Genomic DNA, 21,883 nt, shown 5'->3' on the forward strand with positions numbered 1-21,883 from the left:
ACAGCAAAATAATGTTTGTGCTTCAGATCGGAAGCATTGCCCAAACAGAGAGCTGCAATACTAACTTAAGCGATGCAAATACTGTAGATAAGGCTGTGTTACTACAGTACAGTGTCAATAATGGGATAACATGGCAAGTCATTGCACAGCACCAGCCAAAAGACTTCATACAAGCACAAAGAGTGTCTTACAATATTCCTCTGTAAGTAACCATTGTTCTTCTTTATAGTCGAATCATTATGTTTCAAATGGGGGTTTCAGGGAAAACAAATAGAATACCTATCCTTGAGTCCTTCATCCACCAATACACATTAGATGGATGTTGGCCAAAAGATGTTGCAGCTGATTGTTCGGCTGACAACTATCTTGGTTGTCTCTACCATATACATGAGTGCTTGCTTGGCATTGGGCTCCTGTTCTCTCTATGAGAAAGCCACTGACACACATGCTAACAGCTTATTTTCAGGAGAACAAAGCAATCGGCAGTCCAAAATTTGACAAGATAAATCGACAGTTCCCCCAACAATGGGCCGGTGCCCCCATTCATATTAGAATGCCAATATCAGTCTAATGTGCATTGGGGTTTTACTTCAGATATACTGAACACAATGGTCGCATCACTCTTTAGAATGCTTAGCTTTTCTTAATGCTTCTAAAAAAACAGCTGCCCACCTGTATGTTTAGTTGTGACTGGTACTACACGTCAGCCAAATTCACCAAGAATACCAAGGTGTTCCCAGAGATTAATTTAGGACAATTTTGGAAATAATCTACTAATTCTATAGTTTATTTATAAAGTGGTAACTGGTGTTCACTTGTGATTTTTTATGATCTGCAGTGAATGTAACATTTCTTTTTCTACAGAGAAGCCCGTATGAAAGGAGTCCTATTACGGTGGTGGCAGCCACGCCACAATGGATCAGGTCATGATCAGTGGGCTCTGGATCATGTAGAAGTTGTACTGTGAGTATCTGCTCTGCTCATATATCCGTTATATAGAAACATTCCAACTCCATCGCTAGAAAACAAATCCATTCATCTATCTTTGTGTGGATATGTAAGTATCCACCTTCCACATGCATTCTAACAACTGTTATCTGCTGTTGACTGAACAAACCAAGGTAATAAGGGTTATCATATAATTAATAAATCAGACATGCCATAAGAGTCAGATCTGTGGTGTCAAACGCTGACACAACCCAAGAATGGAGCGATCTTTGCTTCAGTCATCAAGAGGTCTTGCATACCGAAATATAAAAAAGTTGGGAAGAAGCCCAAATCTATGACTTGACATTTAGTCATTTCTCCATTGATAATATTGTCAAAACTGGCTCATTTACATGTACGGTTAGCACCCCATCACCCACACCCTCATCTCTTGGACAATTAGATTTGTCTGATAAATAGGCCATAATAGTCTTTTTGCAAACAACCTCCATCATGTGAGACTTATTAAGTGTATTTTATAAACTTTTAATTTTGCCTCTGTGAACTGGCTTTGACTTATGACATAAACCCACATTTATCAAAAGTAGTGATGATCGAACGTGCTTGGATAAGGTGTTATCCGAGCATGCTCGTATGCTAACCGAGTGACTTCAGAGTGCTCGAAAAATATGTTTAAATCCCCGTGGCTGCAAGTCTTGCGGCTGTTCGACAGCATTGCAGGAATTGCCTGTTTGTTAGGCTATCCCTGCATGTGTTGCGGCTGTCGAATAGCCGTGAGATATGCAGATGCAGGGACTCGAACATATCATTCGAGCACACCGAAGTCACTCAGTTAGCACACGAGCATGCTCTGATAACACCTTATCCAAGCACGTTCACTCACCACCAATCAAAGGTTAAAGAGGGCCTTTCACCCCTTAGAGTAGGTTAAACTGGTCACATAACTGAATAGTGGCTGGACAGCTGAGTAAAATATAGTTTTTATTTCTTAATTTCTGCTCTCTGCTGCAGAGATGTTAGCTTAAAATCCTACAAAGAAATTGTACAGAAGAACCACGTATGTAAAATAATGAAAATGTATTTATTACATCAATACAAACTACAACCTACTAAAAATCTAGCAAAAAAGTTGGAAACCACAAGATGGCACCACAATACCACAAAAGTGTGTCGCAGGAGGTAGTTAGAAATACATATATTAATACTATATCTCAGACAATGTTCCATAGTGACAATATGTATAGATCAAACAATATATATATTACATGAAACAAGTGTATACAGTGCATGTAACCTTAGAGCACCAGTAACATAACTAGCATTGGCTTGAAAGGAGAGATACTCATGTAATAAATGACCTTACCTCCTGCAAGGTGTAACCTAGCCCCGACACGCATTTCGATGTACTACCTTCTTCTGGCCCCCAGAAGTGTTAGCTTGCAAAATTTAGGCAATAATTTTTGTTTAAGTTAAATTTGGCATTACCGGAGATTTGTCTCTGAGGGTGTGTACTTCTTCATTTGCATGAGGTTGACCAATCATAAACAAGCAGTGTGATGTAGGGGAGATAAGAACACACCCTCCTCACTGATCTCTGTAGCTACTGTGTAGAGCAAGGGTCCCCAACTTGTGACTCAGGAGCCACATGTGGCTTGCAGGTCCATTGATGTGTGGCTCGTGGCTGTCTGACATGTTGGTATATTAGCACCAGGTCAAACAGCTATGAAGAGCAGGTCTTCTGATGGTAAGTTTTTTAGTAGCCCCACACAGAAGAGCAGATTTCCATCAGAAGTGAATGTATCTCTCAAGTTAAGAAAGATTGGGCACTATTGGTGTACAGATATAGCAGAGATGAATTATATATTATTAAATTTTTTACAAAGTCTTGCAGATCTCATTTCACAGCGGTCAGTGTGGGTGGAGGGTCAGAGCTGGCAGCACTGTGAGAGGAGATCTGGAAGTACTTGTAATGATACAAAACTCTGTAGAGATACAGCAGAGCAGAGTTATGTGTCATTACTAAACTTTTCAGATTCATCAAGTGATGCAACTCAGCTCTGCTCTGCTTTTAGTCAGCCCTGCAGACACTATTCCATGATGTGGCCAGTTTAATATGCTTAAACTTCTGAAAGGTCCTCTTTAAAGCTAGGTTACTTTATTGACAAATATTCTGACACATAAAAGTTTCCTTCTTTAACAAATCTGTCACAACCTACATAACTGACATTAGTTTTCATACTGGATAAAATGGTGATGCTAATTATGCTAGGACTTGTGTAGAATATAATTTTTTTCTTTCTTTAATATTTTTTGGTGAACTGCCATTGGACGGAATGGTACGTCTAATGACAGTATCCCCGCTTTGATGAGGGTACCGGCGGCGTGCCCGCATCAAGGCCGGGACATGTCAGCTGTTTCCAACAGCTGACATGTGCCTGCAATAGGCACAGGTGGAATCGCGATCAACCCGCATCTATTAACTAGTTAAATGCCGCTGTCAAACGCTAACAGCGGCATTTAACCAGCGCTTCCAGCCGCCGTGCCGGAAATACGCCCATCGCAGACCCCCATCACGTGATCGGGGGTTAGTGATGCGTTGTCTTCACAACCAGAGGTCTTCTCGAGACCTCTATGGTTGTTGATGAGGCATTGCTATGAACGCCACCCGGTGGTCGGCGCTCATAGCAATGCTGTAATTCTGCTACATAAAGGCGATCTGCTCATCGCCTATATGTAGCAGAGCCGATCAAGTTGTGAATGATTCTACCCTTATTGAAGCATGCCAAAATTTAAAAAAAGTTTTAAAAAAATATGAAAAAAATAAAAAAATCTAAAAGTTTAAGTCGCCCCATTCAAAATAAAACAATTAAAAAAAAAATTTACACATACACATATTAGGTATGGCCGCATTCAGAATCGCCTGATCAGTAAAAAAAAAAGGATTAACCCGATTGCTAAACGGTGTAGTGGGAAAAAAAACTAAAATGTCAGAATTACATTTTTTTTGGTCACCGCAACATTATATTAAAATGCAATAATGGGCGATCAAAAGATCGTATCTGCACACAAATGGTACCGTTAAAAATGTCAGCTCGGCGCGCAAAAAATAAGCCCTCACCCAACCCGAGATCACAAAAAATGGAGACGCTACGAGTATTGGAAAATGGCACAAATTATTTTTTTTAAGCAAATTTTGGAATTTTTTTTCACCACTTAGGTAAAAAAGAACCTAGATATGTTTGGGGTCTATGAACTCGTAATGACCTGGAGAACCATAATGGTAGGTCAGTTTTAGAATTTAGTGAACCTAGCAAAAAAGCCAAACAAAAAACAAGTGTGGGATTGCACTTTTTTTGCAATTTCACCACACTTAGAATTTTTTCCCATTTTTGAGTACATAACATGCTAAAACCAATGATGTCGTTGAAAATTACTACTCGTTCTGCAAAAAAGCAAGCCCTCACATGGCCATATTGACAGAAAAATAAAAATTTATGGCTCTGGGAAGAAGGGGAGCAAAAAAGGAAAACGCAAAATTGAAAAAAGCTCCGGTCATTAAGGCGTTAATTTTTTTGTTGAGTTGCACTTCATGAATGTGCTTACATACTGTTCAAGCAGAAACCCATGCCCACGTTTCACTCCAAATTTCAAATCTAGCACAAATTGATAAATAATGTAATATTAGCAAATTAGTAATTCATCTAGAGTAAAATGCATCAAAAAAGGCACTAACAAATTGATAAATATGGGTTAGAGAGGCTAAAACTGTGGCCTATAAGATCCGCTTCTATTTTCTACAACTGTATGGGAAAAATTAAATATAGAAACTGAATGGTGCTAAAGTAAACAGTCACTTTTTTAAAGACATTTTTGATACTTGAAAGCAACAACTTTGCTTTGCCTGCCTTTATGTTTTCCTTTTGCTTATGTTTGATCTGGAAACAATAGATTAAGTGAAGATTGGAATGTACAGTGGGTATGGAAAGTATTCAGACCCCTTTAAATTTTTCACTTTTTGTTTCATTGCAGCCATTTGGTAAATTCAAAAAAATTCATTTTTTTTCTCATTAATGTACATTCTGCACCCCATCTTGACTGAAAAAAACAGAAATGTAGAAATTTTTGCCAATTTATTAAAAAAAAAAACCTGAAATATCACATGGTCATACGTATTCAGACTCTTTGCTCAATATTGAGTAGAAGCATCCTTTTGAGCTAGTACAGCCATGAGTCTTCTTGGGAATGATACAACAAGTTTTTAACACCTGGATTTGGGGATCCTCTGCCATTCTTCCTTGCAGATCCTCTCCAGTACTTTTTGCGTACCATAAGGTCAAGCTGCTCCCACAACAGCTCAAAGGGGTTGAGATCTGGTGACTGCGCTGGCCACTCCATTACAGATAGAATACCAGCTGCCTGCTTCTTCCCTAAATAGTTATTGCATAATTTGGAGGTGTGCTTTGGGTCATTGTCCTGTTGTAGGATGAAATTGGCTCCAATCAAGCGCTGTCCACAGGGTTTGGCATGGCGTTGCAAAATGGAGTGATAGCCTTCCTTATTCAAAATCCTTTTTCCCTTGTACAAATCTCCCACTTTACCAGCACCAAAGCAACCCCAGACCATCACATTACCTCCACCATGCTTGACAGCTGGCATCAGGCACTCTTCCAGCATCTTTTCAGTTGTTCTGCGTCTCACAAATGTTCTTGTGCATGATCCAAACACCTCAAACTTGGATTCGTCTGTCCATAACACTTTCTTCTTCACTGTAGACGTTGCCCCTGACGTTTTGCGTGTACTATTTAATGAAGCTGCCAGTTGAGGACCTGTGAGGCGTTGATTTCTAAAACTACAGACTCTAATGTACTTGTCTTGTTGCTTAGTTGTGCAGCGGGGCCTCCCACTTCTCTTTCTACTCTGGTTAGGGCCTGTTTGTGCTCTCCTCTGAAGGGAGTAGTACACACTTGTAGGAAATCATCAGTTTCTTGGCAATTTCTCGCATGGAATAGCCTTAATTTCTAAGAACAAGAATAGACTGTCGAGTTTGACAAGAAAGTTATTTTTTTCTGTCCATTTTGAGAGTTTAATGGAACTAACAAATGTAATGCTCCAGATTCTCAACTAGCTCAAAGGAAGGTCAGGTTTATAGCTTCTCTAATCAGCCAATCTGTTTTCAGCTGTGCTAACATACTTGCACAAGGGTTTTCAAGTGTATTCTAACCATCCATTAGCCTTCTTACACAGTTAGCAAGCACAAAGTACCATAAGAACACTGGAGTGATGGTTGTTGGAAATGGGCCTCTATACACTTATGAAGATATTGCATTACAAACCAGACATTTGCAGCTAAAATAGTCATTTACCACATTAACAATGTATGAAAAAAACTGTGCTTTTCTTTCAAAAATAAGGACATTTCTAAGCGACCCTAAACTTTTGATCGGTAGTGTACATCACAGGAGGGGCTGGGGGCATATATATCACAGGAGACATTGGGGACATATACATCAAAGGAGACATTTGGGCATATACATCACTGTAAGGGCTGCATATACATCACTGTAAGGGCTGGGGGGCATATACATCACAGGAGGGACTGGGGATATACAGTATACATCACAACACTAGCTGGGGCATATACATCACAAGAGATGCTGGGGGCATGAACATCATAGGAGACATAGGAAGCATGTGGATCATGGGAGACAATGTGGCATATATATCACAGCACCCAGGCGCACACCTGTAATCCTAACTACTATGGGAGGCTTGGGCTGTGGGATCACTTGAGCTTGTCAGTTCTGGTCCATTCTGTGCTATGTGGATCAGGGCTCTTCTCTGTCCTCAGCATCACTATGGTGTCTTTGTGCCAGCTGCTGGGAAAAACTACAATGATGGAGGAAGGGCAGTCCCTGGTCAAAAAAAAAAAAAAGAGCACCAAAGTTAAAAGAAGGCAGATCTTGCTACTTAAATGTGATTTAAACTTCATCAACTTTGGCATGAAACAATACTATCAAAACAGAAACCATATTTAACCATAGGTATATTTAGGACCCCGTGCCTAATTTTAGGCACCCAATCAGTCAGTCTATATGGACACTTCTATACTTGAATGAATACTGAAAACATGGAGTACCGTATATAGTCCAAGGTGTAATTCAAAAAGCATATATTTTGCACACATTCACACACACGTATCAATGCAACATAAAGGAGAAAGGAGATTCTGGTAGAAAAACGTGTGTATCACATACATAATTAGGACAGGGGGAGTGTTTTATTCAATTCATAACTGAATAAAGTGCAAATGCTTTATGTGAACCTCAACCAGGTGTGTGAAGAGATGCCGAGAGGATACCGTACCACTACAAAGTGGATTCGTACTTAATTTCAAAGTGTCCTTAACCTGAATGTAACACTGCATCCATACAAACAACCAATATGAACTCTTACCCATGTGTGGTACCACGCTGACAGCCTCAACACCCATTTTGCGTTGGCTTCCTTAAAGGGAATCTGTCACCCCTTTTTTGAGATATCATATAATGATATCATTCAATTGTGTGTCACATAAGGATTCTCTTAGTACTTTTGCCTCCTCATGACCCAGCACCTTTCATGCATAAATACCTTTTTTATATTGGTTCAGATGTATGTAAACTGCCTCTGTCTGGTCTGCTGGGCGGGGTTTATTCACCTGCTCCCCCCTTCCTGTCTTGCTCTACGTATTTCTTCTTGTGTAGAGCAAGACAGGGAGGAGGGGAGCAGGTGAATAAGCCCCGCCCATCTGACCGGACCACGGCAGTTTACATACATCTGAACCGATATAAAAAAGGTATTTATGCATGAAAGGTGTGGGGTCAGGGGGAAGCAAAAGTACTAAGAGAATCCTTATGTGACACACAATTGAATGATATCATTATATGATACCTCAAAAAAGGGGTGACAGATTCCCTTTAAGGGGCACGCTGGAACTGTCCCCTTGAAAAGCAAGCTATTTAACTGTTTCAAGGGTATGTATCCAGTCTATTGTGAAAAATAATGTGTCACAATGGTAATTCAGTTATTTTTCTTTTAAATCAAAGAAATTTCCAGATCGATACTATCCATCTTTATTTGAACAACACAATATTGTAACAATGCCATGAGATAGCAAAACATTATTATCTCCAACAAATGGGCAGGACTGTACATCCAGATTTCAAGCAGTTTACCGAAATCTAAAAAGGTACATACTCCGGAAATTACAGGCACAGGATATGTGTCCTTGCCATCCACAACTTGAGTCAGCTGTAATACACAGGTAAACTTCTGCTGAATCTGCTGGGACAAGATCTACTGTAGCTCTGAACCCAGCACTTTAAGCACTGACATGCCATCATCAATAGTGAGAGCAGCTGAAGAGGCATTTGACAGAGCAGAAGGCGCATGACCACAAGTATGCAATTTGCAGGCATGAGGTCACATGCCAACTAGACATTCACAGCCTCGCTTAATGCCAGTGTAATAAGCGAGGATAGACACGTCTAGGCGTAATGTGGCTGGAAGTATGCAAATAGCACATACCTGTGGTTACATGATCGCATGCTTCCATCACCAACACTGAGAATCCTCACTGTCTGTAGTGCACACGCTGTGAGGATTCACAATCCTGCTGTCACATACAGGAGTAACTGCAGACTTGTACCCCAAGGCCAAACAACTCCTTTAACAATGAAAAAAAATATTAATTTGTTTGAAAAACAAACCCTTTAAAAATTACACATAAATGGTATCTTCACCCAGAAGAACAGAAAAATAAAGTAAGGCCGGGGTCACACTGGCGAGGAATACGGGAGAGTGAGAGGCGCAAAAAGCACGCATTAGACACGGACAAATGATTCTCTATGGGGTCACTCGCATATTTCTCCTCAGTATCCTACGCTCCGTGCCACTCGCAGCATGCTGCGATTGTCAGCGTACTACGCCCGTAGTACGCCAATGCAAGTCTATGGGTGCGCAAAAAATACGGATTACACACGGACCACACGTGTGACTTGCGAGAAATACGCACCAGGTGTCTTTTAGCAAAGCCGGCAATTCAGTGCGCTATACAGTAAACTCACACTGACAGTTTTAATAAAGAAATGAAAGAATAGATATATACACATAGAATACATATATATATATATATGCATTCTATGTGTGTATATCTATTCTTTCATTTCTTTATTAAAACTGTCATAGGGCTCCATTATATGTCCATTTTGCAAGCCTGCGAGAAAATCTCACCATACGGATGCCATACGGATTACATACGGATGCTGACATGCGCAAAATACGCGACCACACCTAGATTACGGATGACATACGGAGCACTGTTTAGGGGTCTGTCATCCGTATTACGCATGTAAAATACTGACTGTATTTTGCGCAGGTTAGTGTGACTCCAGCCTAAGGGTCTCAGGAAATCCTGATCATATGCTGTAAAAAAAAAAAAAAAAAAAAAGCAATAGCGGAAAAAAATTAACATAAGTACTACTTTTTTGTTCATTTTGCCTCTCAAAGAGTTAAAAAAAGAGATCAAAATCTACCACAAATTGTACCAATGAATACTTTCTATGAGAAAGTAAGCCCTCATACAGCTTTACTGACGGAACATAGCAAAATGCATGACTCTCAAAATATAGTGACACAAAAACAGTTTTTTTTATTTTTTTATTGTTCAAAAATAATAAAACAAATAAAACTGTATAAATTTGTCATCACCATAATTATACTGTCCTTTCAAAATAAAGGTAGTTTATTTCTGTAGCATGGTGACTGGTTAATAAAGTAGAATTTAGGAAGCAGAAAACAGAGACAGAATTGCTGTACTTATTAAGTGTTAATAAGCATTTGAGTTATAGGTACCCTAAAATATTTTCACTGTCAAATACAAAACTTCCTGAAAAAAGCAAGCTCTCATACAGCTGTCGTCAGAAAAAAAAAGTTACACGTCTCAGAATTGTGACAATAAAAAATTGAAAAGAAAAAAAATGGGTTGTGATTAAGGACAAAACTGGCTGTGACGCCAGGGGAGTAAAAGGGTTTGTCTCTTATAAAAACTGTGTTAGCATGATGTGATGTCCCATGAATGTTATATCATTACTTTCATCATTTTCCAAGCACAGAGGATTAGGAAAGTTTAGCAGGAACTGAGCAGTCTTGAGTTATAACCTAGAAAGTCTATTTAAAGTGCAACTACAGTTAGAAATGACAATAGGCTTTCAAAAATGTAGTGAATTATCAAAGTCATTTTTTCTGAGTTCAAGCAGCATAGACACTGGTAAATTGACAAAGCCCTATGTTAGGCATCCTTTTCCAATATGAAGCGGCTTCTAATATAATTAACAGGAGCTCTGCTCCAGGAACCTCTATTGTATAGTTGCAATTTGAACTGCCAAAGGTCCAAATGCACTTTATATTTAACCCCTTCATGACATGGAAATCTATCATTTTAGTTTTTTCCTCACTTTTTTCCAGGAGCAATAACTTTTTTTATTTTCCGTCAATATAGCCGTATGAGGGTTTGTTTTTTGGCAGACCAAGTTGTACTTTTGAAGGACACCATTTATTCTACCACAAAGTGTAATGAAAAATGAGAAAAATTCCAAGGGAGTTGAAATTGTAAAAAAAATAGCAATTATACGATTATTTTGGGGGGTTTTTTATTCACCATGTTCACTATATGGTAAAACTGACCTGGCAATATATTTCTCCAGGTCAGTAAGAGTACACAGGTATCAAACATGTATAATTTTTTTTTTTTATTTAAGTGGTGAAAAAAAAGGTTGCTTTTGTTGTCATTTGTGCCCTGATCTGATGTTTTATTTATACCATTTTGAGCTAGATACAATATTTTGATCGACTCTTATTTCATTTTATTACAATGTTGCGGCTACCAAAAAAGCATAATTTTGGCATTTTGATTGTTTTTTACACCGTTTACCAATTGGATTGCAGCAATATCAAATCTGTGTATTTTTGTTTTGCTTTATTTTTGTTTGTGATTTGAACTTGTGTATTTTTTTAATTTTTTATATTATTAAAAACTTTTTTGTTTTTACTTTTTACTGTATTTAATAGTCCCTTTAGAGAGATTGAAGCTGTGATCGGCTGACCGCTTGTGCTGTACATAGCTAAAATGCTGATCTATGAACGCTATCTACAGGCTGGGTTTCACAGGAGTATCGGAATGACAGGCAATGGGGTCTTCAGCAGACCCCCGGCTGTCATGACAACTCATTGGCGCCCAGAGATCACATCATGAGCACCTATAGGCTCGTGGAACGATGTGCCACCTTGCCAGCGTGCGTTTAATGCTGCTGTCAGAGATTGACAGTGGGACTTAACAGGTTAACAGCCGTGGACAGGGTTAATGGAAAATACCAATCATACAAATATACACACACTAGAAATAGGCCCGATGCTATCGCAGCAGGAGGGCAGTAATGTCACGATGGGGGCAGGCTTTGCAGCAAAAAAACGCATCGAGGTAAAAAACGCAGCATGCTCATTAATTTTGCGTAAAAATCCACATTTCTCACTATTTTCTATGAGACTGAGGACGCTCCAGAAAAAAACACGTGAAAAACGCGTGTTTTTTTGCGCAAAAAACACGGAAAACGCACGGAAAAAAACACGCGTTTTCTGGGAAAGAGTTCGGTTTTCAGTCAGGAATTTTCTGCATATGTGGGTACATAGCCTTAGCATTTCAATGCCTCTTTCAGTCATTGGCAGCAGCATTAAAATTACGTAATTGTTGGTATGCTCATGCACTGGCTTCTAATGGCCCCTGCTGAAGACCCCTATAACAGACATCCTAGTCCTCTTTTGAAGTTCAGCTATAGTGTCGTAGACTTCATAGAACAGCGATTTTGTTTTATATGCCAATACTGCAGTTTTGCCGTATGTAAACAAATGCAGATTCAAGTACCCTAGGGGGACTAAAAAATTAAAAGAAAAATGTTTTTAAAAATATTAATATAAAATAAATCTTTAAATTGTTCCTCTTTTCCCCCATCAAAAATAAAGAAATTATAAAATTAACACGCCTTTGAATAAGCATGTCCAAAAAATTCCAGTCCTTCAGATTATAAAGCTATTTAAACCACATTTTAAATGGTGAAAAGAAAAAAAAATCATAATGTCAAAATTGCGGTTTTTGAGAGGACGCTGCACTTTCTCAAAAAAATGCAATCTAAAGTTATCAAAATTCACCGCAAAATTTTATAGACAAAAACGTTGCCTCAAGGAGTAAAAACAGCAAAGGCTATGCAGACAGCAGCGGACTGATATTAATAGCCTAGGAAGGGGCCATGGATACTGCCCCCCCCTGGCTAAAAACATCAGCTCTCAGCTACCCCAGAAAAGGTGCATCTCCAAGATGCGCCAATTCTGGCACTTAACCTTGCTCTTCCCACTTGCCCTGTAGCGGTGGCAAGTGGGGTAATAGTTGTGGGGGTTGATGTCACCTTTGTGACATCAAGCCCCAAGGTTAGTAATGGAGAGGCATCAATAAGATGCCCCTATTAGTAACCCCTTAGTCAAATTGTAAAGAAAATACAGACACCCAGTAAAAAATCCTTTAATTGAAATAAAGACACAGAAGACTCATTTAATATTCTTAATTAAACCATACTTGTGACCTCACCCAATTCTTGCGAAGCCCTTGATCTCCTGTAATAAAAGTAAAACAATAAACCAACAATATACCATACCTGTCCGTCGTTGTCTCCCATGCAGTAATCCATATCTGGAGGATATACAGTTTTCAACCTGGGCGGTGCCAAGATGCAGCCGCCCCGGCTGAAAACCACTGGTGAATGAGATGCTGGGAGTGGAGCTTCAGTGACTAGTGGTGACGTCAATGACGCTGTGCTCACTCACAGCCTGAACTGTGGTGACCTCTGAACCGTGGGAAAATGCCAGTGATGAGGTGACAGCAGTTCAAGCTTAGTGTATTCACAGCAGATCACCGTGATCTCCTCATTCAATTATCACCACATAAAGTGACATTGGTCAGGATTTAAAAAACTGGCCCCGTCACACTAAGGGGTTAAAGGAGATTATAGGGGAATCCCACGTAATTTTTTGGGGGATCCCCCCATTTTAATAGCCAGCAAAGGCTACGTATACAGCTGTGAGCTGATATTAATAGCCTGGGAAGCTCTATGGGTATTACCCCCATCCCAGGCCATCGGCTTACACTCTGCTCATTACAAAAATTTTACAGAAGCCCACGCCATTTTTTTCGGAAATATAATCTTTTATTCATTAAATACATGTCCAGTAATTTGCACACACACTGTACTAATATAGATACTGTATCAGTGAAAATATAAAATCTACATATTCCATTTGTCTTTACTATATGTAAACCATCTCTTCTATCCTGTCGGCTCCTGCAGTGATTTTACAGAACCCGGCAGATGTTTTACTGGCTTTTCTTCTATCTGCGAGTGCTGTGCGATTTTTTTTTTTTTTTTTTTCTCTCACCCATTGACTTGCATTGGTGAGTGTCGTCCAAGATACGCTGCAAATCGCAGCATGCTGCAATTTTTTTTCTCAGTCCGATTTCAGATGAGATGTAACCCATGGAATAACATTGGTCAGAGTGCAATACGATTTTTTTTTATCTGATTGCACTCGTCCATTTTCTCGCAAATGGGTATGTACCCTAATGTGTATGGAGGTGCAGTGGATTGTTATGAGAGAAGTAAATCCAGCATGTCTCATTTTGCTTTGCTGATTGTTTTCCCAGAGGTAAGCCGCCAGCAGAATTGTCTTTTGGCAGCTTTCTTACAGAAAACATATTAGCGCTCAGTTAAATTAGCGCCCTTTGTGTGTCGGAGAGATGGCCAAAATGGCTGTTGACTGAAGTAGAGGAGACTTAAGGCCGGGATCACACACAGCGAGATACGGCCAAGTCTCGCAGGTTAAAACCAAGCTCTGGCACCAGCACTCCGGAGCGGAGCGTGCGGCTGCATAGAAATAAATGGAGCCGCACGCTCTGCTCTCGTGTGCTGACAGCAGTGCCGGGTATTACCATGCAAGACTCGGCCGTATTCCTCGCATGTGTGATCCCGGCCTAAGGCCGGGGTCACACTAGAGAGGAATACGGACGAGTGAGAGGCGTTAAAAGCACGCATTACATACGGACAAATGATTCTCTATGGGGCAGCTCCCATCAGCCGTATATTTCTCGTCTGTATTCTACAGTCCGTGCCAATCGCAGTCAGCGTACTACGCCCGTAGTACGCCAATGCAAGTCTATGGGTGCACTAAAAATACACATTACACACGGACCACATGTGTGACTTGTGATAAATACGCACCCAGTGTCCTTTAGAAAAGCCGGCAATTCAGTGCGCGATACAGTAAAATCACACTGACAGGTTTTATAACACAAACGAAAGAATAGATATAGACACATAGAATACATATATATACACATGTCATTGAGACACATATATATATACACTCACTGGCCACTTTATTAGGTACACCATGCTAGTAACGGGTTGGACCCCCTTTTGCCTTCAGAACTGCCTCAATTCTTCGTGGCAGAGATTCAACAAGGTGCTGGAAGCATTCCTCAGAGATTTTGGACCATATTGACATGATGGCATCACACAGTTGGCACAGATTTGTCGGCTGCACATCCCTGATGCGAATCTCCCGTTCCACCACATCCCAAAGATGCTCTATTGGATTGAGATCTGGTGACTGAGGAGGCCATTTGAGTACAGTGAACTCATTGTCATGTTCAAGAAACCAATCTGAGATGATTCGAGCTTTATGACATGGCGCATTATCCTGCTGAAAGTAGCCATCAGATGTTGGGTACATTGTGGTCATAAAGGGATGGACATGGTCAGCAACAATACTCAGGTAGGCTGTGGCGTTGCAACGATGCTCAATTGGTACCAAGGGGCCCAAAGAGTGCCAAGAAAAAATTCCCCACACCATGACACCACCACCACCAGCCTGAACCGTTGATACAAGGCAGGATGGATCCATGCTTTCATGTTGTTTACGCCAAATTCTGACCCTACCATCCGAATGTCGCAGCAGAAATCGAGACTCATCAGACCAGGCAACGTTTTTCCAATCTTCTACTGTCCAATTTCGATGAGCTTGTGCAAATTGTAGCCTCAGTTTCCTGTTCTTAGCTGAGAGGAGTGGTACCCGGTGTGGTCTTCTGCTGCTGTAGCCCATCTGCCTCAAAGTTCGACGCACTGTGCGTTCAGAGATGCTCTTCTGCCTACCTTGGTTGTAACGGGTGGCAATTTGAGTCACTGTTGCCTTTCTATCAGCTCGAACCAGTCTGCCCATTCTCCTCTGACCTCTGGCATCAACAAGGCATTTCCGGCCACAGAACTGCCGCTCACTGGATTTTTTTTCTTTTTCGGACCATTCTCTGTAAACCCTAGAGATGGTTGTGCGTGAAAATCCCAGTAGATCAGCAGTTTCTGAAATACTCAGACCAGCCCTTCTGGCACCAACAATCATGCCACGTTCAAAGGCACTCAAATCACCTTTCTTCCCCATACTGATGCTCGGTTTGAACTGCAGGAGATTGTCTTGACCATGTCTACATGCCTAAATGCACTGAGTTGCCGCCATGTGATTGGCAGATTAGAAATTAAGTCTTAACACACAGTTGGACAGGTGTACCTAATAAAGTGGCCAGTGAGTGTATATATATATATATATTTATATTTCACAGAGTTCTTCATAGCAGAATAGCTGCTAATTCAATTGCCGGCTTTTGTCAAATCATTCCCCAACCCGACATGAAATGACACATGGTTTACATACAGTAAACCATTTCATTTCATGTTTTGTTTTGTACGTCTTTCATTAGTAATTAGATGAGGGTTGATGTGTAAAATTTGGGAGGTGTAGGTGTTAATTTAAGGGGTTAATTCATTGTATAAGGCTGTGTGCACACGCTGCGGAAAAGGTGCGGTTTCATCCGCGCGGATTTTGTACAATCCGCAGGTGAAACCACAGGTCAAAAGACCTGCGGTTTTACCTGCGGATTGCTCTGCGGTTTTGCCCTGCGGTTTTTCATCTCCTCAATGGAGGAGATGGCAAACCGCAGGAGAATCCGCAGAAAGAATTGACATGTCAATTCCTTCTGCGGATTGAAAACCGCAGATAATCCGCGCGGAAAATTCCGCACCGTCTGCACTGCGGTTTTTGATTCCCATAGGAAATCATTGTACTGTACACCGCAGCAGAAACTGCTGCGGGTCCGCAGCGGCCAAAACCGCTGCGGAACCGCAGCAAAATCCGCAGCGTGTGCACACAGCCTAAAAATGTGTGGGCTCCCGCGGTAATTTGTCAATGCGGGAGCCCACACATTTTTTACAACGATTTAACCCCTTAAATTAACACCTACACCTCCCAAATTTTACACATCAACCCTCATCTAATTACTAATGAAAGACATACCAAACAAAACATGAAATGAAATGAAATGGTTTACTGTATGTAAACCATGTGTCATTTCATGTCAGGTTGGGGAATGATTTGACAAAAGCCGGCAATTGAATTAGCGGCTATTCTGCTATGAAGAACTCTGTGAAATATAAATATATATATATATATATATATATATATATATATATATATATGTGTGTCTCAATGACATGTGTATATATATATATGTATTCTATGTGTCTATATCTATTCTTTCGTTTGTGTTATAAAGCCTGTCATAGGGCTCCATTATATGTCCATTTTGCAAGCCGGCGAGAAAATCTCAGCATACGGATGGCATACGGATTACATACTGATGCTTACATGCGCAAAATACGCGACCACACCTTGCTTACGGATGACATACGGAGCACTGTTTAGGGGTCATTCATCCGTATTACGCCTGTAAACTACGGACCGTATTTTGCGTCGGTTAGTGTGATCCCAGCCTTAAGGATAAAACAGCGCTAGAATCAGGGTCTCTGTCCCTACTTCAGGCAGCTCTCAAGAGGGGTAGGAGAACCCTGCTGACAGATTCTCTTAAACATTACACAGAAACTTGACTTGAACAATAGGACATTTTCTGATTCATTATGGCACCAATATTTGTTCTTCCTTTTCCAGCATATGTATTGTATAATCATGTCTATTTATACTCTAATTAACAATAACCAGTATTGGGTAAATCTGACAACTCATTCTTCACAATATAGACAATCCTTTATACCTCTATTTCTCCATCTTCAAAGTAATGCTGTTTTGAATGGTTAACACTAGTTTGCTCCCCCTTTATATATCCTGAAGCAGTATTCTGGTATAAAGGCTGACGCGATGCCATGTGCAGACAAGGTCTTTTTCGATGCTACCACTATCTGTGTATATGCACTTGTAAATTGCTGGAACTGCCTGCGTGTATTCTTTGCACATCATCCTTTTATCTGCTCCCTAAAAACACGCTCTTTTGTTTGCTGCACCAAAAGGAAAAAAGTCACCCAAAGTCTGCATGTGCATCTGGAGTTATTGCAATGTGGAAGAGCCATACCGGAGTGGAAACATTGCTGCCTTACTACTTGCACACCCATATATATGTAATATGTGTGTGTAGATCTTGCTCTCCGTGGGGGAAGATCATGACTTTCTCATACTGTGATACTGCTGACAGTTCTAATAATTTACACTTTATTCTGTTTAAGATCTTTTCTTACATATGGCTGACTGCATAGTGTGCGCTAAGTATTTTTTTGTGTAAGATGTTATTGTCACAGATTTAATATAAACCTAAAATAAAGTCTCACTGTCACCTCCAGACATTTATCATTAAATCATGAATGTTCAGTACATCTCTTGTTTTGTGAGCAAATACTGCATGGCATATGTAGCAAGTATTATGAATGTTTGCAACAATAGTAATGTCTCTAATTTCTCTTTTTATAAGAGATGAAAAGTCGTTTTTTGCCGCTAATCCTCATCCGTCTTTTATGAGTAATCACAGTGCTGCATGCATAGAAAGCCATTTTCTAACTTGTGTTATATTTCATTGTTTGCTTTCCTTGGTCCTACACTAGAGTAAGGTAAGTGTTTCCCTGCCTCCCTCCTATATGTATGAAGGTAGCAGTGACATCAGGGCAACTCACAAATGGAGCAGTGTTATCAAGTCTACCCTTAGTATACAAATCCTTCTTATCAAGAACCATGTACCTGGCTTACTTAGTATCAACTAAATGGCGGATAATGTTAGTGTATGTGCATACGTTGCAGATTTGGCTGCGGCTCCGCAGCAGTTTTCCATGTGGTGTACAGTACCATGTAAACCTATGGAAAACCAAATCCATTGTGCATATGCTGCGGAAAATTCTGCGCAGATTTGCTGGGATTTATTTTCCGCAGCATGTCAACTCTTTGTGCGGATTCCGCAGCGTTTTTACACCTCTTCCATTATAGGAATCTGCAGGTGTAAAAACGCAGGCGAAATCCGCACAAAATCTGCAGAAAATCCGCAGGTAAAACGCAGGTAATTTTACCTGCGGATTCAGCCAAATCCGCGCGGTAAAATCCACAGCCAAATCCGCAACGTATGCACATACCCTTAACCCATTCCCATCATGGCCAATTTCCATTTTTGCATTTTCGTTTTTTCTTCCCCTTCTTCCAAGACCATACCTTTTTTTTTATTTTTCCGTCCTCATAGGTGTATGAGGACTTGTTTTTTCTTTTTGCGAGTCGAGATCTACTTTTGAATGTGTACATTTTACCAGATAGTATACAGAAAAATTGTAAAAAAAAAAATTCAAGTGCAGTGAAATTGTGAAAAACAAAAAATACAATTCTGACATTGGTTTTTGGAAATTGTTTTTGACGGCATATATTTTGTGGTAAACATGACCTAACATCCTGATGGTCTGGGTCAGTGCGATTATAGCAATACCAAACTAGTACAGTTTTTTTTATTATTATTTTAGTGGTGAAATAAAAATAAGAAATTGTGTACAAAATAAAAAATTGTTTAATTCTGCTGCCATTTTACAAGAAGTGTAACATTATGTATTTATAATGTAAATGTATATTTTGATCTGATCTTTAGGGACACTAGGATACCAAATGGGTGTATTTTTTGAATATCTTTATTTTTAATGGAGGAAAAGATGGTGATGCAAATTTGTCATTTTTTGTTTCATTTGTTTAACTTTTTTTTTTTTTAGTGTATTTTTTAGTCCTTTTAGGGGACAGGATATTATTTTTTTTCACTACCTTTCCTTAGAATAAGTCATCAGTATACAATTGGTGGGGGTCTGATATCTGGCACTTCTGCGAATCAACTATTTTCAGTACTGACCAGCTGTTTTTAGTGAATGGAGCCCAAAAAGCATGGCTCTATTCACTGTTTAGTAGCTATTGACAATAACTGCAGCCCATCTAGTGAGGGAATAGTGTGGAAGTTATCAGGGGCTTCAAAGCCACAGTCGCTGAATATCATATTTAACAAATGAAAAGAGGGTCACGTTAGAGGTACAGGCAGCATGAAGCAGAAATTTTGTAAGTTAATATCTGCCTCTAAGGCCGGGGTCACACTTGCGAGTGTGATGCGAGAAACTCACGAGAGTCTCTTGCATCAATACTCGGCACTCGGACCGGAGTGTGCGGCTTCAGGTATTTTTATGCAGGTGCACACTCCAGTCCAAGTGCCAGCGGCAGTGTCGGGTATTGATGTGAGAGACTCTCGCGAGTTTCTCGCATCACACTCACAAGTCTGACCTCGGCCTAAGGGCTCGTGCAGATGACTGTAATAATCGGACAAGTACGATCTGTCGTTTTGACAGATAGCACTAGTCCGCATGTTATTCTATGGGGCCATGCACTTTTACGATTTTTCCCTCTGACAGAGCCAGTCCGGTGAAATAATCGCAGGTTGCCTGAGTTGGATCTGATTATCAGATCGCACTTGTTCATGCATGACAATTTATTTGTGGAAAACATTGGACTGCACTGGGATGACATCTGAGTGCAATTTCCACAGGTTGACAGAATGGTGAAGATGGAGACATTTTCTTCTCTATCATATCCTCTTCCGAGAGATTTGGTTCACACGATGATTAAACTTTGATCAAATTCTGATCATGGTTGAACCAGATTTGGATTTGCATAATCAGCCCGATTATCTTGGATGAGAGAATTTATGGTCATCTGCATCGGACTAACCCAGACCAATCACCACTTAAAGGGTTGATCTACTATTAGTATAATGATATTGATGATCTTAGAATAGGTATAAAATATGATATCAGTGGGATTAAACTCCCAGCACTACTGATTAGCTGTTCTCAGTGCCATGGTCTCCCAGATATAGGCATTTATCAGCACAGCACTGTCAATTGTTTACTGCAGATCTAGTCTATTTTTATTTCAATAAGAGCAAGCAGATCTGCAGTATTAAGCCGGAATCACACTACTATAGAATATGAACGAGTGCTATGCGAAGAAAACAAATCGCACAGCATTCGGACCAATATTAATCTATGCAGCAGCTTCCATCATGTTTTTTTCTCGCCCGTATTATACGTGCAAAAGAAGTTGTAGCATGCTGCGATTTGTACTGCATTATGGCCGAGACTTGCCAATGCAAGTCTATGGGTGCGAGAAAAAAACAGATTACACACTGACCATGCGTATGACTTGCAAGAAATACACACCGGTGTCCTTTAGAAAAGCCTGCAATTTAGTGCGCTATACTGTAAAATCACACTGACAGGTTAAAATAGAATAGAGAGAATATGTGTATACACATAGTATAGGTATATATATATGTCATTGACACACACACACACATATATATATATTTCATAGAGATATAGATAGCAGAATAGGTGATAATTCAATTGTTGGCTTCTGTAAAATCATTACAGAACCTGACAGGATATGAGACATGGTTTACATACAATAAACCATTACATATCCGCTAGCTTTATATATGTCCCTCACTAATAATGTTGTTAATGTGTGTGTGTGTGTAAAATTTTGGAGCTGCAGGTTTTAAATTAAAGAATTAAATCACGGAAAAAACTGGTGTGGGCTCCCGCGCAATTTTCTCCACCAGAGAGGGAAAGCCAGTGACTGAGGGCAGATATTAATAGCCTAGAGAGGGACCATAGTTATTGCCCCCCCCGGCTAAAAACATCTGCCCCCAGCCTCCCCAGAAAAGGCGCATCTGTAAGATGTGTCAATTCTGGCACTTAGCCTCTCACTTTCCATTGCCCTGTAGTGGGTGTAAGTGACGTCAGCGGTAGTCACTGAGGCTGCACAGTCTCCCCACCTGACCCGTGGTGAACTCGACAGCATGGGAAAATGTTCAGAAACTTTCTCACGCTAAAGCCGGGGTCACACTAACCGACGCAAAATACGGTCCGTAGTTTACATGCGTAATACGGATGAATGACCCCTAAATAGTGCTCCGTATGTCATCCGTAAGCAAGGTGTGGTTGCGTATTTTGCGCATGTCTGCATCCGTATGTAATCCGTATGGCGAGATTTTCTCGCCCCCTTGCAAAATGGACATATAATGGAGCCCTATGACAGGGTTTCCAACAGAAACAAAATAATAGATATAGACACATAGAATGTATATATATATATATATATATATATATATATATATATACACACACACACACAAGTCATTGGGATAAACATATATATATATATATATATATATTTCACAGAGTTCTTCATAGCAGAATAGCCGGTAATTAAATTGCCGGCTTCTATCAAATCATTCCCCAACCCGACATGAAATGACACATGGTTACATTCAGCATTTCATTTAATGTTTTTTTATATGTCCCTGACTAATAATTAGATGTTGGTTTGTGTTCAAAATTATGGAGTTGTAGTTGTGATTTTAATGGGTTAATTCGTTGTTAAAAAATGTGTG

At 40.1% G+C, this 21,883-nt stretch overlaps 1 protein-coding gene across 3 annotated transcripts in view; it reads left to right on the forward strand.

Moving 5' to 3' along the window:
* The window catches only part of RELN (reelin), a 1,162,997-nt gene that overhangs the window by 1,129,916 nt on the left and 11,198 nt on the right, over positions 1-21,883 (forward strand). For 2 of the 3 annotated variants that reach the window (XM_073573629.1, XM_073573630.1), the window contains exons 62-64: positions 5-202; positions 865-963; positions 17,894-18,029. In XM_073573629.1, coding sequence (XP_073429730.1) covers positions 5-202; positions 865-963; positions 17,894-18,023 — 427 coding nt within the window. In that variant the 3' untranslated portion in view covers positions 18,024-18,029. The remainder of the gene's footprint in view (positions 1-4; positions 203-864; positions 964-17,893; positions 18,030-21,883) is intronic. The other variant, XM_073573631.1, reaches the window with a different exon arrangement.

The sequence above is a fragment of the Dendrobates tinctorius genome, unplaced genomic scaffold (genome assembly GCF_039654945.1).
Source record: "Dendrobates tinctorius isolate UK_male_01 unplaced genomic scaffold, ASM3965494v1 ptg000035l, whole genome shotgun sequence".
Lineage (NCBI taxonomy): Eukaryota > Metazoa > Chordata > Amphibia > Anura > Dendrobatidae > Dendrobates > Dendrobates tinctorius.